The sequence below is a fragment of the Cyrtonyx montezumae genome, unplaced genomic scaffold (genome assembly GCF_038088225.1).
Source record: "Cyrtonyx montezumae isolate F1298 unplaced genomic scaffold, pur_monq_1.0 scaffold_67, whole genome shotgun sequence".
NCBI lineage: Eukaryota > Metazoa > Chordata > Aves > Galliformes > Odontophoridae > Cyrtonyx > Cyrtonyx montezumae.
The window spans coordinates 329,368-344,786 of NW_027072075.1; the positions used below are offsets into that span (position 1 = coordinate 329,368).

Genomic DNA, 15,419 nt, shown 5'->3' on the forward strand with positions numbered 1-15,419 from the left:
GGCTGGAGATTGGGGAACGGGACACCCCTGCTGTGGGACATCTGGTTGGGGGAGAGGGGGGAGGATGGTCCGGCTATAGGGGGTCCTGGGTGCTGCCCCCATTAACTGAGGCACTGAGGGGTCCTGGGGGCATGAGGGTTAATGGTGGTGGAGGGGGGGGGCTGGGTTAACACGTGCAGGCGCCCACGCACCCGCGTGGCACTGGTGGGGGGGAGGGGGGTGGGACAGGGGGATGGGGCTGCACGTGGCCATGGGTCAGGGCCGCGTGTGAGTGGCTGTGCACGTGTGCGTGCACAGGAGACATTGCGGGTCAGCGGGCACACGCACGCACACACATGTATGCAGCCACTGTGTGTTGGGGGGAAAGGGCAGCACTCAGAGCATACTGGGGGACACTGGGAGACGTACTGGGGACATACTGAGGTATACTGGGGGAAACTGGAGGCGTTTTGGAGGTCAATGAGATCAGACTGGGGGCATTCTAGGGAGCAGTGGGAGTATACTGGGACTACACTGGGGTATACAGGGCCATACTAAGGGACACTGGGGCCATACTGGGGGATACTGGGACCATACTGACGAAATACAAGGGGACATTGGGCCATGCTGGGGGACATGGGGCATACTGCAGGCATCCTGCAGGACAGCAGGGGCATACTGGGAATATACTGGGGACACTGAAAGCCTACTAGAGGACACTGGAGGCATAGTGGGGGGCACTAGGGGCCATAATGGTATTGAATGGAGGCATTCTGAGAGACAGCAGGGTCAGACCGGGATATACTGGGGCCATACTGGGGTATACAGGTAACAGTCAGAACACGCTGAGAGTCACATGCACCATACCGGGCACCAGCAAGACCATACCGGCCCCTGAGGGGCTGCACAGCCCACACCACGTACCGTCATCCCCCCACCCCCTCCCCAACCCCGGGGAGGATCCACAGTCCGATTAACCCCCACCTCCCCCGCCCAACACCATTTATAGACCCGCACAGCACCTACTGCGCAAGCGCCTCCCCATGGCCCCGCCCCCTCCAAGGCTCCGCCCCCCCGCGATGACCAATTAGGTTTGCCCTATTCTCCCCTGCCCCCCGCTCCGCGTCGGAAGGAGGAAGTGCGCAAAGGACGCTCCATTTATTAATCCGGTCCGGGCGGAAACCGTGCACTCTCGGTTCCGGCCCCCCCGGCTTTCGCACCCCATTGCTCACCGGCCCGCCGTGCTGCTCGTCCACACGCTGTTGTGGCCATGAAGCGGCTAAAGGGTGGCCCAGAGGCGGCTGTGGAGTCTTGTAGGGTGTTCTGGTGACCATAAGGTGGCTATAGGGTGGGTGTGGCAGCCATGAGATGGATATGGTGTGGCCATGAGTTGCTACAGGAGGGGTATGACAGCCATTGGGTGGCCATGGGGTGCTGTGGTAGCCATAAGGTGGGTATGAGGTGGATGTAGTGGCCATGAGATGGCCAGGAGATGGTCTCAGGGGGCTGCAGGGTGGCTGCATGTGTTAACCCAGCCCACCCCCACCCCCCGCATTAAACCTCATCCTACCAGGATCCCTCAGTGCTGTGGTTAATGGGGGCAGCACCCAGGACCCCCCATAAATAAAATGTCCAAAAAGTGGCTATGGGGTCCAGTAGGGTGGCCACAAGGTGGCTATGGGGTGGCTGTGGAGGGCATGAGATGGTAATGAAGTGCTGTGGGATGTTGGTGGTGGTAATAGTGGCCAACAGTTGGCCAAGGGGTCCTATAGGGTGACTGCAGTGGCCATAAGCTAGCCAGCAGGTGCTGTGGGACCATAAGAAGTCCAAGAGCTGACCATGAGGTGCTGTGGGATGGCTTCAGTGGCCATAAGGTGGCCAACAGAGGGCCATGAGATGCCATGGGATGGCTACAGTGTCCATAAGATGTCCAAGAGGTGGCCATGGGATGGACAGGAGATGCTACGAGATGACTGCAGTGGCCACAAGATGGCCAATAGGGAGCCATAGGATGTTGTGGGGTGGCTGCGGTGGCCGTAAGGTGTCCATAGGATCCTTAGGAGAGAGCATGGGGTGGCTATAGTGGTTGTAGCAGCTGTGGACGTCCATGTGGAGGCCTCTGGGTGACCCTGGGGTAGCCACTGCGTTGCTCTAGAGACCATGTGGTGACTGTGGGGGCCATAGGATGGCAATGTGAGCCCGGGCATGGCTGTGGGGTCTGTGTTCCCCCTCAGAAAGTGTGCACTAGCTGTGACCCCGGCAGCACCTGCACCCCCTGGACAGCTGGCAGCTGTGGGGTCGGGGAGCCAGGGAGCAGCTGCACCACAGCAGGACCCTCACTAGCTCCCCCCTGCCGAGGCTCTCCACGTAGGACCAGGACTTTTGGGGGTGTCGGGGTGGGTACCGGAGACTGGTCACCGGAACCCCGCAGCACCAGGACACTGCGAAGCCCCTCAGATGTCTGCAGCACACCCAGCCCTATGGCTGGTTCTGGGCCCCCCTGCACCAGCAGCAACTCTGGGCCCGCTGGCAGTGGCACCCCAGAGGGTGGAGGGGCTGTTTGGGCTCCTGATGGGGGCTGTAAGTGGACTGGGGGCACCTCCAGGGTCTGGAGCTGGATGTTGGGCACCTCAGTGGTCTGGAGCTGGATGTTGGGCACCTCCACGGCTTGCAGCTGGACACTGGTCACCTCAGTGGTCTGGAGATGGACTTCGGGTACCTCTACAGTCTCAAGATGAACATCAGGTACCTCCATGGTCTCAAGATGAACACTGGGTGCCTCGGTGGCCTGGAGATGGACATTGGCCATATCGGTGGCTTGGAGGTGGATGCTGGGCACCTCTGAGGTCTCCAGATGGACACTGGTTACCTCTGTGGTTTGGAGCTGGACATCGGTCACCTCTGTGGCTTGGAGATGGACATCGGCCACATTGGTGGCTTGGAGATTGATGTTGGGCACCTCAGTGGACTCAGCATGGAGACTGGTCACCTCTGTGCCTTGGAGATGAGTGCTGGCCACATCGTTGGCTGGGAGATGAACGCTGGCCATCTCAGTGGCTTGGAGCTGGATGTTGGCCATCTCTGTGGCCTGGAGATGTACACCAGGCACCTCTGTGGTCTCAAGATGGATGCTGGGCACCTCCATGGTTTCAAGATGGACACTGGGTACCTCCGTGGTCTCAAGATGGACATTTGCTACGTCTGCGTTTTGGAGCTGGATGTTGGGCACCTCAGTGGCCTGCAGCTGAACACTGGTCACCTCCGTGGTCTGGAGCTGCACGCTGGGCACCTCGGTGGCCTGGAGCTGGATGCTGGTCACCTCTGATGGCTGAGGCACGGTTTGCAGCTGAACGTTTGTCACTTCGGTGGCTTGCAGCTCGACATTGGTAACATCTGTGGACTGTGGCAGAGCTTGCAGCTGGATGTTGGTGACATCCAAAGGCTGTGGCAAGGCTTGGAGCTGGACATTTGTCACCTCACCAGCTTGCAGCTGGATGTTGGTGACCTCAGAGGTTTGCGGGAGAGCTTGGAGATGGACGTTTGTCACCTCGGCAGCCTGCAGCTCAATGTTGGTGACATCTGAGGGCTGTGGAAGAGCTTGCAGCTGGACATTTGCCACCTCAGTGGCTTGCATCTGGATGCTGGTGACATCTGCGGGTTGTGACAGGGCTTGCAGCTGGACATTTGCCACCTCAGTGGCTTGGAGCTGGATGTTGGTGACATCTGTGGGTTGTGGCAGCGCTTGCAGCTGGACATTTGTCACCTCAGTAGCTTGTAGCGGAATGCTGGTGACATCTGTGGGCTGTGGCAGCGCCTGCAACTGGACATTTGTCACTTCACTGGCCTGCAGCCTGACAGTTGTCCCCTCCACCGAGGACTGTCCCTGCGGGATGCCTGCAGGCTGCACGGGCTGCTCGGGGAGGCCCTGCAGAACGAGGATACCAGTCCCAGTCCCCTGTGGGACAGCCGTGACTGCCTGCAGCCGCAATGTGGGCAGTGCGGTCCCCGTGCTGGGCACAAGGAGAAGGCTCTGCCCAGGGGCTGGGGACTCCCCTTGGTGTTTGGGGAGTGGCTGGGGGGCTGCAGGGAGCAGGATGAGCTTCTGTGGGGCTGGCGGAGGGCTGGGGATGAGCTGGAGGCCCTGTGGTGTCTGCAGCAGCAGGAAGGTGTGGGCATCAGGAGCTGTCACCTCCAGGCTGAGGGCAGCCTGCAGGACAGGGCTGTCACGCTGTGGTGTCGGGACAGAGCGAGGGGACCCTTTGGGGCTGGCTGCGTGGGTGCGGAGGTGCCGCTGGAGGTAGGAGGCCATGACGAAGGCTTTGGGGCACAGGGGACACTGGTGGGGCCGGGCACTGGAGTGGGTGCGTTGGTGGAGCTGAAGGTTGGAGGAATGGGTAAAGGTTTTGCCGCAGTGGGAACAGGCGTAGGGCCGCTCACCCGTGTGGGTGCGTTGGTGTTGGCGGAGGTTGGAGGTCTGGGTGAAGGCCTTGCCACAGATGGGGCAGGCGTGGGGCCGCTCGCCTGTGTGCAGCTGCCGGTGGCGGCGGAGGCAGGAGGTGTTCTTGAAGGCCTTGGGGCAGTCGGGACAGGCGTAGGGCCGCTCGCCAGTGTGCAGCCGCAGGTGGTACTGGTAGTGCGAGGACCACTTGAAGGTGAGGCCGCACTCGGCACACTTGAAGGCGCGCAGCCCCGTGTGCACCCGCTGGTGGATGGCGAGCAGCGAGGAGCGCTTGAAGGCCTTGGGACACTCGGAGCACTTGTAGGGCCGCTCGCCTGTGTGGTCCCGCATGTGGTAACGCAAACCCGAGGAGCCCTTGAAGGCTTTGCCGCACTCGGTGCATTGGTAGGGACGCTCCAACGCTGTCGGGGTTGGGGTTGCCGGAGGGGGATGTGGTGTTTCCGCCGAGTGACCGCGCTGGTGGCCCAGCAGCCCGGCCAGCTGCCCAAAGCTCCTGTGGCACTGTGAGCACTTGTAGGGCCGTTCAGCACTGTGGCTGTGCCTGTGTCGTGCCAGCCCTGAGCTGTTCTTGAAGGTCTTGCCACAGGTGGGGCAGCGATGGGTGGCTGTTGCGGTGATGTCCCCCGCTGTTGCTGGCTGTGGGTGGCCGCGTTGGTGGCCTAGCAGCTGCTCCTGGCTGGGGAAAGCCAGGTGGCACTCAGAGCACTTCCACAGCATCTCCACCGCCCCCAGGAGCAGCGGTGGTGGGGACAGCTGGGACGGGGACAGCGGGGATGAGGACAATGGGGAGGCGGCATGGCTCTGCAGATGCTTCTGCAAGCAGGCATCCGAGACAAAGGCTTTGGGGCAAGCCGGGCACTTGTGGGACCGAGTGCTGGAGTGGGTTCGCTGATGGAGGAGGAGGTTGGAGGAATGGGTGAAGGTCTTGGAGCAATGGGAACAGGCGTAGGGCCGCTCGCCCGTGTGGGTGCGCTGGTGTTGGCGGAGGTTGGTGGACTGGGTGAAGGCCTTGCCGCAGGCGGTGCAGACGTAGGGACGCTCACCCGTGTGGATGTGGCGGTGGCGGCGGAGGCTGGAGGAGTTCTTGAAGGCTTTGGGGCAGGAGGTGCATTTGTAGGGCCGCTCACCCGTATGCTGCCGTAGGTGGTACTGGTAGTGTGAGGACCACTTGAAGGCCAGCCCGCAGAGCGCACACTTGAAGGCACGCAGCCCCGTGTGCACGCTCTGGTGGATCTGCAGCAGTGAGGAGCGCTTGAAGGCTTTGGGACACTCGGAGCATTTGTAGGGCCGCTCACCCGTGTGGCTGCGCTGGTGGTAGAGCAGTGCTGAGGAGCCCTTGAAGGCTTTGGGGCACTCGGAGCACTTGTAGGGCCGTTCACCTGTGTGGGTGCGCTGGTGGTGGACGAGGCGTGAGGACCATCTGAAGGCTTTGCCGCACTCCAAGCACTCATAGGGGTGTTCCCCGGTGCTTGGTGCTGCCCGGCCCGCAGCAAGCTCCAGCTGCTGAGCACCCACCATAGCTGCTGCCCTGCAGGGACACAGGGTGTGATGGGGACATGCACATAAATGAGACAAGGGTTGAACCCAGGGACAGGACCAGGGAGAGGACCCCAGGGCAACAGGCACAGTCCTGATTGAAGGACAGAGCCCAGCAAATAGGAAAAGGATACAGGGAAGGATGGGCACAAGAAGCAGGGGATGGGGACTGACTCCAAGAGATGGGGATCCACAGGGTGGTGTTGCAGACCCCAAAGGAATAGGGCTGGTGGCAGGACTCAGGGAAAGACCCCCCCCCGGGGAAGACAGGCCCAAAGGAAAGATGGAGGTCAGGGAATGTGGACAGGACCCAGGGAAGGGGGAAGGGAGGCACAAATGGACACAGGAGGGACCCTAGGTAATAGTGTGGGGTGGGCACAACCATGAACCTGGTAGAAGGAGACAGGGAATTAAGCCCAGGAGAGGGGGACAGGACAGAGAGGGTAGGAAAAGGAATGCAGGATTGGACCTCAAGGTAATGTGGCCAGGGACAAGACCAGTCCTGATAGAAGGATGAAGCGCAGGCAATGGGGACAGGGTCTGTTTGGGCTACAGGGACTGCCTCTGGCATATGGGAACAAGGTCATGGTTAAGGGACTGGGGACAGGACCCCAGCGTAATGGAAACAGACAGAGCATGGCCATGAGAACCGACACAAGGAGGCTGGGGATGGGGACAAGGCCTAATCTCAACAGAAGAAAGGAACCCAGGGGACATGGCCGGGGCCCAACTGGGCTACACGGATGGACCCTGGGGAATGGGGACAAGGTCAGGGCCTGGGATGGATGACAAGGGATGGGGACAGGACCCAGGGCGAGGTCAAAGCCTGGGTCTGAATGGACGGAGCCCAAAGGACGGTGCCAGGGCCCACGGGGCGTGTCCAGCCGAGTGTGGGAGTGGCAACAGCACAGGGGGCGTGGCCACAGCGCAGCGCAGAACCCGGCCCTCCCCACACACGCACGGCCGCGAGCCCTTTAACGCCCCGCCCCCTCGGGCGCAGGCTCCGCCGCCGCAGCCCGGCCCGGCCCGGCCCTCTTCCCCCGCGCCGCCGCTCACCTGGGCGGGGAGGGCCCGCGGCTCCACGGCCCGGCCCGGTCTGGCCCGGCCCCTCCCGCTCGGGCCCGACCCCGCTCCGGCCCTCCCGGCGGCCCCGACGCCCGCGCCCGCCCCCGGCGGCGGCGCGCACGGCGTCGGCCGCGCACGGCCTCGGCGCGCCCCCTCCTCGCAACGCCATTGGGCGCGGCCGCCGCGTGGGGCCGCCTGGGAAATGGAGTCCGCCTCGCCGCCATCTTGGCGTCTGAAGGGAGGGAGGATGCGGGTGACGTCATCTCGCCGCGACGTCACCGCGCCGCGACGTCATCACTGCGCGACGCCGTCGGGTTTTTGGCGCTCCGTGTCTTCCCGGTGTTCAGCGGTGTTTCCTCAGCGGTCGGTGCTGAGTCCGGTGCTATTCCGGAGCTCTGAGGAGAGGGACCTGGGTGACCATGTTGGCCGTGAGCAGTGTGCTCTGGTGGACAAGAAGGCCAATGGGATCCTGGGATGCATTAAAGGGTTTGTGGCCAGCAGATTGAGGGAGGTGATCCTCCCCCTCTACTCTGCTCTGGTGAGGCCTCACCTGGAGTTGCGTGTCCAGTTCTGGGTTCCCTGGTACAAAAGGACTGGGATCTCCTTGAAAGAGTCCAGCAGAGGGCTACAAAGCTGATTAAGGATGTGGAACACCTTATGAGGAAAGGGTGAGAGACCTGGGGCTGTTCATCCTTAAGAAAAGAAGACTCAGAGGGGATCTGATCCACGTCTATAAATTTCTATGGTGGGGGAGGCAAAGGGACAAGGCCGGACTCTTCTCTGCATTGCATGGTGATAGGATGAGGGGGAATGGCCATAAACAGAAGCATAGGAAGTTCCGGACAAATGTGTATGGGAACTAATTCACAGTGCAGGTGATGGAGCACTGGAACTGCCCAATGGGTCTCTGTGGTTCCCAATGGGTTTCTATGGGTCCTTACAGGTCCTATGGGTCTTTATGGATCTCTGTGAGTTGCTATGGGTTTGTTGTTCACAGTGCAGATGACGGAGCTCTGGAACTGCCCTATGAGTCTCAATGGGTCTCTATGGGTCCCAATGGATCTCTATGGTCCTTGTGAATCTCTATGGGTCCCTATGAGTTGCTATGAGTCTGTTCTTCATAGTGCAGGTGACAGAGCACTGGAACTGCCCTATGGGTCTCTATGATTTGCTATGGGTTTGTTGTTCACAGTGCAGGTGATGGAGCACTAGAACTGCCCTATGAGTCCCAATGGATCTCTTTGGTTCCCAGAGGGTCTCCATGGCTTGCTATGAGTCTGTTCTTCACAGTGCAGGTGATGGAGCACTGGAACTGACCTGTGGGTCCCAGTGGGTCTCTATGGTCCGTATGGATCGTTAATGCCGGTGCACGCGCGCGCGCACTGTGGGACTCCGCCGAGCGCGGCCGCGGGAAGCGAACTACACTTCCCGTCACCCCCCGCGCCTCTCCCCGCCCCCAACTTCCGGCCGCCGGCAGTGACGTCACCCACTCCGTTTTTTCCCCGCGAAAACGGCGGCGGAACGATGCAGCGGCGGATCACGTGAGCAGCGCGACACGGGGACCCCCCCCCCTTCCCCCCCTCCCCCCCCATCCCCGTATTGACATCCCCTTTCTTTGTTTCTCTCCCTCCCCTCCCCCAGGTCTTTCTTCGCCCCTCCCAGGGCTGCACATGTCGCCGTCCCGTGAGTGGAACGGGGATGGGCTGCGGGACCGGGAAGTTATTTTTGGAGGGGGGGGATCGGGGTGCTGCTCCCCCCCCACCCCGCTCACCCCGGCTCTGAGCCGTCTCCCCTCCTAGTGCGCATGCGCAGAAGCTGGAGCGGAGCACCCCCGAAGAGCCCCCCCAGGAACGTCAGGACCCCGATGGGAGCGTGGTGAGATCTCCCAGTGCATGCCCAGTACCTCCCATTGCCTCTCAGTCTGGCCCCAGTCCTACTCTGTCACCCAGTGCCACCCTGTTCGTTCCCAGTCCCGCTTCAGCCCCATCCCTGTGTCTCCCAGTCCTGCCCCATTGCTCTCCCAGTCCAGCCATGGTCCTGCTTTGTCACCCCAGTATCTCCCAGTCCCATCCCATCATCTCCTAGTGACCATGTGATGCACCACGGTCTTTCCCAGTCCAGCCTCTGTCCTGCTTTGTCACTCCAGTATCTCCCAGTATCCCACTGGTCCCCGCACCTCTAGTCCTATACTATTGGTCCCTGTCCCATCCCAGTACACCCCTGCTCTACCCTGTTGTTTCCATTTCCACCCTGGTTCCTCCCAGTCCCATTCCAGTGCCTCCCAATCCAGCCATGGTCCTTCTTTTGTCATCCTAGTATCTCCCAGTCCTATCCCAATATCTCCCAGCCCCACCTCAGCCCCATTCCAGTGCCTCCCAGTCCTATACTGGTGGTCCCTGTCCCCTCCCAGCCCTATCACTGTCCCCCTTTAACCCTCCATATTTGCCCCCAGGATGCCCCATCCCCTGGCAGCAGCTCCACCCCTGTGCCCCCCACATCCCCTTGTGCCTCCTGCTGTCCCCTCTCCCCTCAGCAGCTAGGGGACAGGAATGGAGACAGTGATGGGGACAGGGACGGTGCCCCTGCATCCAAGCGCTGCCGTCAGTCACCTGGCGACCAGGACAGGGGACCTCCCCCTGTCCCCAAAGCTCCAGCCCCCAACAGGTGGGTGACAGTGCTGGGGGGATGACACAGGGGTCCCTGGTGGTGCCACCACTGTGTGTCCCACCCCCCCCCCCATCTGTGTCCCTGCAGCCATATACCAGTGGAGCCGTCCCAGTATGACCCCAGTAGGAGCGGCTACCACCCAGTGCAGGATGCGTGCTGGGGGCGTGGGCACAGGTGGGGACTTTGGGAGAGGACCCTGAACGGGAATGGTGGAGGACGTGATGTGGGTCATGGTGTGGGGGGGGAGGGGGTGTTGGGGTCACAGGTCAGGATGTGGGGTGATGGGAGATGTGGGATCGTGGGAGGTTATGGGGGACACTGGAGTGCATAACACTGGGACATGGGGTGGGAAATGAGGTTATCGGGGAACATGGGGTGGGTTGAGGAGGGAGATAGGAGGACGTGGTGGGTGCTGGGGGACTTGGGGGGGGTCATGGGGGATGAAGGGTCACAGGGTGGGATGTGTGGTGGTGGGGGGAACATTGGGTCGTGGGGACACTGGGCTGGTTCATGGGGGGGTGTGATGGGGGACATGAGGACATTGGTGTCGTGATGGGTGATGGGAAGACAGGATGTGGGTGTTGGGGTGGCTCTGGAGATGTCACCCTCTCCCTCTCAGTGTCCCCTACTTGGCAGTGGCTCGCACCTTTGAGCACATTGAAGAAGCCTCAGCCCGGTAAGACCTCACTTTTTTAGGTTTTTTTTTTTTCTGGGAAGGCACAGCCCCATCTTTCCCCAAACCCCAACACTGACCCCACACACAAGACCCCAGTGATTTTGGATATGTGGGATGATCTTAATCCCCCCTCTACCCCAAGCCCTAATAATTTAGGGTTGAGGCAACAACCTCAGCTCCCCCCTACACCAAAGCCCAGTAATCTTGAGCTGGGGGATATGATCTCATCTCTGCACTACCCCAAACCCCAATGATTTTAGGTTGGAGAATGACCTCATCTCCCCCTAACCCCAGTGCCTGACCCACAGTGATTTTTAGATGGGGAAGAATGACCCCATTTCACCTCTCCTCCAAACCCTGATAATTTTAGGCTGGGGGACATGACGCATTCTCCACTCCTCCTCCAAACTACAAAGATTTGGGGTTCATGGAGACAACTCAGTTTCCCCTCTGTCTCCAACCTTTACCCCAAACTTTTGAGCTTTGCTTTCCCCACCCCCCAACCTCCACTCTAGGCTGAAGATCATTGAGATCCTCACCAATTTCCTGCGCTCCGTGGTGGCCCTGTCCCCCTCCGAGCTGCTCCCCTGCCTTCTTCTGTGCCTCAACCGTCCCGGTGCTGCCTCTGAGGGGCTGGAGCTGGGCATCGGCGAGACCCTGCTCACCCGTGCCCTCGCCCAGGCCACTGGTAAGACCTGGGGTCTTCCCCACGGCGTTGATGATGGCGTTGGCTCTGACGATGGCATTGACACCCCCACAGGCCGTCAACTGGCTCAGATCCGCAGTGAAGCTCAGGACAAAGGGGACTTGGGGTTGGTGGCCGAAAGTAGTCGCTGCACTCAACGCACGGTGGTGCCGCCGGCCCCGCTGAGTGCCAGCGGTGTCCTTGGCAAGCTGCGGGAGATGGCTGCCATGTCGGGCAGCGCGGTGAGTTTGGGGACTGTGAGTGTGGCACTTGTCTGTCACCTCCCTGCTTTGCTAACATTGCTTTGGTTTTTACAGTCTTCCAGCAAGAAGATTGACATCATTAAGGGGCTGTTCGTTGCCTGCCGACACTCGGAGGCTCGATACCTTGTCCGGTGAGGACAAGAAGGGCCACTGGGGAGCTGTGGGATCGCCTTGTACTGACCTCATAGCGACACTGGTGTCCTTTGGTGTCCCCTATTCCAGATCGCTCAGTGGGAAGCTGCGCATTGGGCTGGCTGAGCAGTCAGTGCTCACTGCGCTGGCACACGCCGTTGCTCTCACCCCACCATGGCAAGGTGAGAGCTGTGAGGATGCTGGGGAAGGTGTGGGGATACTGGGGTGGTGACCCTGGGGCTGTGTCGTGTGGCAGAGTGGCCGCTGGCTGTGGTGGATGCTGGGCAGAGCATGGCACCTGACGCCCGCAAAACTTGGTTGGAGGAGCAGAGCCGCATCCTCAAGCAGACTTTCTGGTGAGGCCTGTCCTCCATGGGTTCCCATAGGTTCCCTCTTAGGTTCCCTGGGTTGTCTTTGTTTATTTGGGGTCCCCGCTCTTTGAGTAGGCTGTTATCTTGGAGTTTTCATCCTGTTGTGTCACCTGGAGTCCCCTTTGGTTCTTTTGGGGTTCCTGTTCCTTGTGGTCCCCTTTTGTCCCGTCATCCTTGTAGGTCTCCTTTTGTCCCTCTGAGTCGCCTTTACATCCCTTTCTCCATAGGCTCCCTCTTGATTCTTCTGGGGCCCTTGTTTTGGGTGTCCCTTAGTGTCCCCCTTGGTACCTTTTAATTTTATGGAGTCTCTGCTTCTTGTGGGTGCTGCTGGGTGATGTTACCAGCCCACTGAACCCTCCTGGGTTTAATAACCACCCTGTGAGCTCATTAGGGCCAAGTCTTGGTGACATGGGAACAGAGAGTGACACTGTGTCTGTCCCCTTGTTCCCACAGCGAGCTGCCAGACTACGCCGCCATCGTCCCAGTGCTGCTGGAGCACGGCCTGGAGCAGCTCCCCAAGCACTGTGGCATCACTCCAGGTACCGTGGGGCCTGAGGCGGGTGGTCCCGGCCTCATCCTGTCCCCATCACCATCACTGTGTCCCCTTTTGTCCCCAGGTGTTCCCTTGAAGCCCATGCTGGCCCAACCTGCCCGCTGCGTCAGCGAGCTGCTGAAGCGCTTTGAGGAGGCTGCTTTCACCTGCGAGTACAAATACGATGGAGAACGAACTCAGGTAGAGTTTTGGGGGTGTCACAGGGTACCCTTCACCCTTTTGTCACCTTTGTGTCACCTCGGTGTCCACTCCTAGATCCACGTCCTGGAGAGCGGGGCTGTCTTCATCTACAGCCGCAACCAGGAGAACACAACCACCAAGTACCCTGACCTCGTCCAGCGCATCCCCAAGGCAAGTTGGGGTCTTCAAGGGGGAGTGTGAGGGTACCAAGGGAAACATGTGGGACATGGGGACAGAGGTGATGATGCAGTGCTGAGCTCTGGAATCGCCTCAAAGATGCTGAAGCCTGGCGTGCGCTCGTGCATCCTGGATGCGGAAGCGGTGGCTTGGGACAAGGTCACCAAGCAGCTGCAGCCCTTCCAGGTGCTGATGACGAGGAAGAGGAAGGTGAGAGCAGGCTTGGGGACGTGAGGGACGGCAGCTGGACGGTGCAGTGATGCCCTCACTGTGTCTCATGCTGCTTGCAGGATGTGGATGCTGCTGCCATTAAGGTGCAAGTGTGTGTCTATGCCTTTGATCTGCTGTACCTCAATGGGGAGGTGAGTGCATGCCCCAGAGGGTTGACATCTTGTCCCCAGATGGGATGACACTGTGTCCCCAACAGCCACTGGTGCGGGAGCCCTTGGCCATGCGACGTCGGTTGTTACGACAGTCATTTGAGGAAGTGGAGGGTGAATTCCTCTTTGCCACCTCGATGGACACCTGCAGTGCTGATGAGGTCTCTGATTTCCTCGACAAAGCCATCAAGGGTAAGCAATACCACCAAGTGAGTGCCACTCCCTACTACGTCCCCATCCTTGGGTGACCGCAGGTTGTCCTCAGCCTCCTGCGAGGGCCTCATGGTGAAGACACTGGAGGTGGAGGCCACTTATGAGATTGCTAAGCGGTCCCACAAGTGGCTGAAGGTGAGCACTGGAGCCTGTTGTCTCTCTGTCCCCCCCCGTGTGGATTTGCCCATGTTCCCAATCCCCTGCTTGTCTCAACAGCTGAAGAAGGACTACCTGGATGGCCTTGGGGACACGCTGGACCTCGTTGTCATAGGTGCCTACCTAGGCAAGGGCAAGCGTGCAGGCATGTATGGAGGCTTCCTGCTGGCCTGCTATGACGATGAGAGTGAGGAGTACCAGAGCATCTGCAAGGTACCACAGGGGCCACCTACAGGCTTGGAGACACCATTGGTGACCATCCTGAAGCACCTGCGGGCTTGGGGACACTGCTGGGGGCTGTCCCTAACTGTTGTCCCACTGCAGATAGGCACTGGTTTCACCGAGGAGAGCTTGGAGAAACACTATAACTTCCTCAAGGTGAAGTGCTGAAGCTGTAGCACCCTGGGGACAACTTGGGCCATTTGGTGACAATTTGGGCCATCTGATGATGTTGTCCCCTCCAGGAACACGTGTTGACTCAACCACGTCCCTATTACCGCTGGGACAGTGCAGTGGCCCCCGACCGTTGGCTGGCGGCCGTGCAGGTCTGGGAGGTGAAATGTGGAGACCTCTCCATTTCCCCTGTCTATAGGGCAGCTGTGGGGCTGGTGAGTGTGACAGAGGGATGTGGAGAGGGGACACGTGTCCTTGGTGGCACTTTGACTACAATGTTCTGTCAAGGTGGATGAAGACAAGGGAATCTCGCTGCGCTTCCCACGGTTCCTGCGTGTGCGCGGGGACAAGAAACCTGAGGAGGCCACCAGCAGCATACAGGTGACAGGCTGGGAGCAGGGAGGGGACACAAAGCAGGGAGGGGGATCCCACACCTGTTTCCTCCGCAGGTGGCTGAGCTCTACAAGAAGCAGCAGCAGATCCAGAACCAGCAGCAGGCAGAGAAAGGCGACGAGGAGTTCTATTGATGGCACCCTACGGGGACAGGGACATGGGCAGTGCTGTCTGGGGACTTATAGCAAGTATCCCCTTGTGTTCCCCTATGGCATGGGGACCCCAGGACATTGTCAACCTCCATCCTTTCAGTCCACCCCACACCCATTTTTCCCCTATTTCCCAGTGTCCCCAAGCCCTTGCTACCTTCCATCTGTTGTCAACCCCTGCCTCACATCCAGGGTCCCCATGTGCCCCCCTGTGGTGCTAGGATGTGATAACCATCCATTGTATGCCCCCACCCCATATCCAATGTCACCTATGGCATGGAGTTCCCAGTCCTTTCTGCCTCATCCCTACAGGTGCTCACGTGTCCACTCCCCAATAAACTGTCTACCCTTTGTCCTGGGTGGAGCTGTGGTCATGGGGTGGAACTCCAGCAAGGCACAGGAATGCTGTGAGTTTGGAGAGGGTTTGGGTGGGGCCATGCCTGTGCCTGCCCCATTGATCCCAGCTGGGGCTGTACTCCTCCATAGGGTGCCCTGTGGGACTGTGTAGCCCTATGGGGTGAAGGAGGGCATCATGCACCTCCATGGGTCATTGCTTTCCCAGCACAAGCCATGCTTGGCATCCCAGAGGGAAAATTGGAGGAAGTGGGAGGAGAGCAGGAAATGTGTTCTCCAGGAAGGAGTGTGGTTTCTCTTTTGCCTGAGCTGCGCATCAGCTGGTCCCACACATTTTGTTTTCTACTACAAATTGATTTATGTCTTGGTCCGGATGTGGGTTTTTTTGTTTGTTTGTTTGTTTTTTTTTTCAAAAGAGAGCACATTCTGACCTCCCACTTCTCCTCTAATGCCTGATTTCCGAGAAAGAGGTGGAGAGTGGTGTTAAATAACTTGAACAAGAAAAAAAATGGCAACATTGATAAAAGTGATAAAAGCCACTACACCCAAACTGAGGGGTGTAGTGGCTCCTTCCCAGTGCAAGGAGCAAAAGGAGGTGTGTGGGGGTGGCAGAGTCATGCCTTGTTGAGCAGGGAATC

The 15,419-nt window shown here is 59.7% G+C and overlaps 2 protein-coding genes across 3 annotated transcripts; one reads left to right on the plus strand and one right to left on the minus strand.

Moving 5' to 3' along the window:
* Nucleotides 1-2,024: 2,024 nt before the first annotated feature.
* ZNF628 (zinc finger protein 628) lies at nucleotides 2,025-7,103 on the minus strand. 2 transcript variants are annotated; one of them, XM_065750195.1, is made up of 4 exons: nucleotides 7,031-7,103; nucleotides 3,671-5,966; nucleotides 3,209-3,298; nucleotides 2,025-2,638 (listed from the first exon to the last, which is right to left on the minus strand). In XM_065750195.1, exons 2-4 carry the CDS (start codon nucleotides 5,954-5,956, stop codon nucleotides 2,210-2,212), a joined length of 2,805 nt encoding a protein of 934 aa, XP_065606267.1. In that variant the 5' UTR covers nucleotides 5,957-5,966; nucleotides 7,031-7,103; the 3' UTR covers nucleotides 2,025-2,209. The 2 variants fall into 2 exon arrangements, with proteins under 2 accessions (XP_065606267.1, XP_065606266.1); XM_065750194.1 differs by having other exon boundaries at nucleotides 2,025-3,298.
* A 1,419-nt stretch (nucleotides 7,104-8,522) lies between these two features.
* On the plus strand, nucleotides 8,523-14,766 carry LIG1 (DNA ligase 1). Its single transcript, XM_065750207.1, has 23 exons — nucleotides 8,523-8,580; nucleotides 8,681-8,722; nucleotides 8,839-8,914; nucleotides 9,492-9,703; nucleotides 9,794-9,880; nucleotides 10,326-10,382; nucleotides 10,898-11,070; nucleotides 11,143-11,309; nucleotides 11,385-11,461; nucleotides 11,553-11,644; nucleotides 11,719-11,818; nucleotides 12,287-12,372; nucleotides 12,451-12,566; nucleotides 12,642-12,737; nucleotides 12,843-12,953; nucleotides 13,034-13,105; nucleotides 13,171-13,315; nucleotides 13,389-13,471; nucleotides 13,553-13,705; nucleotides 13,817-13,870; nucleotides 13,957-14,100; nucleotides 14,174-14,266; nucleotides 14,335-14,766. Exons 1-23 carry the CDS (start codon nucleotides 8,564-8,566, stop codon nucleotides 14,410-14,412), a joined length of 2,331 nt encoding a protein of 776 aa, XP_065606279.1. The 5' UTR covers nucleotides 8,523-8,563; the 3' UTR covers nucleotides 14,413-14,766.
* Nucleotides 14,767-15,419: the final 653 nt, after the last annotated feature.

Coding starts and splice junctions, on each gene's coding strand:
- LIG1 (XM_065750207.1), top strand. Junction 12,373..12,450: donor GCACTGTGGCATCACTCCAG/GTACCGTGGGGC, acceptor TTTTGTCCCCAG/GTGTTCCCTTGAAGCCCATG. Junction 13,106..13,170: donor TGCTGTACCTCAATGGGGAG/GTGAGTGCATGC, acceptor TGTCCCCAACAG/CCACTGGTGCGGGAGCCCTT.
- ZNF628 (XM_065750194.1), bottom strand. CDS start 5,956: ATGGTGGGTGCTCAGCAGCTGGAGCTTGCTGCGGGCCGGGCAGCACCA. Junction 3,299..3,670: donor TCCAGCTCCAAGCCACTGAG/GTGGCAAATGTC, acceptor CAGCCATCAGAG/GTGACCAGCATCCAGCTCCA.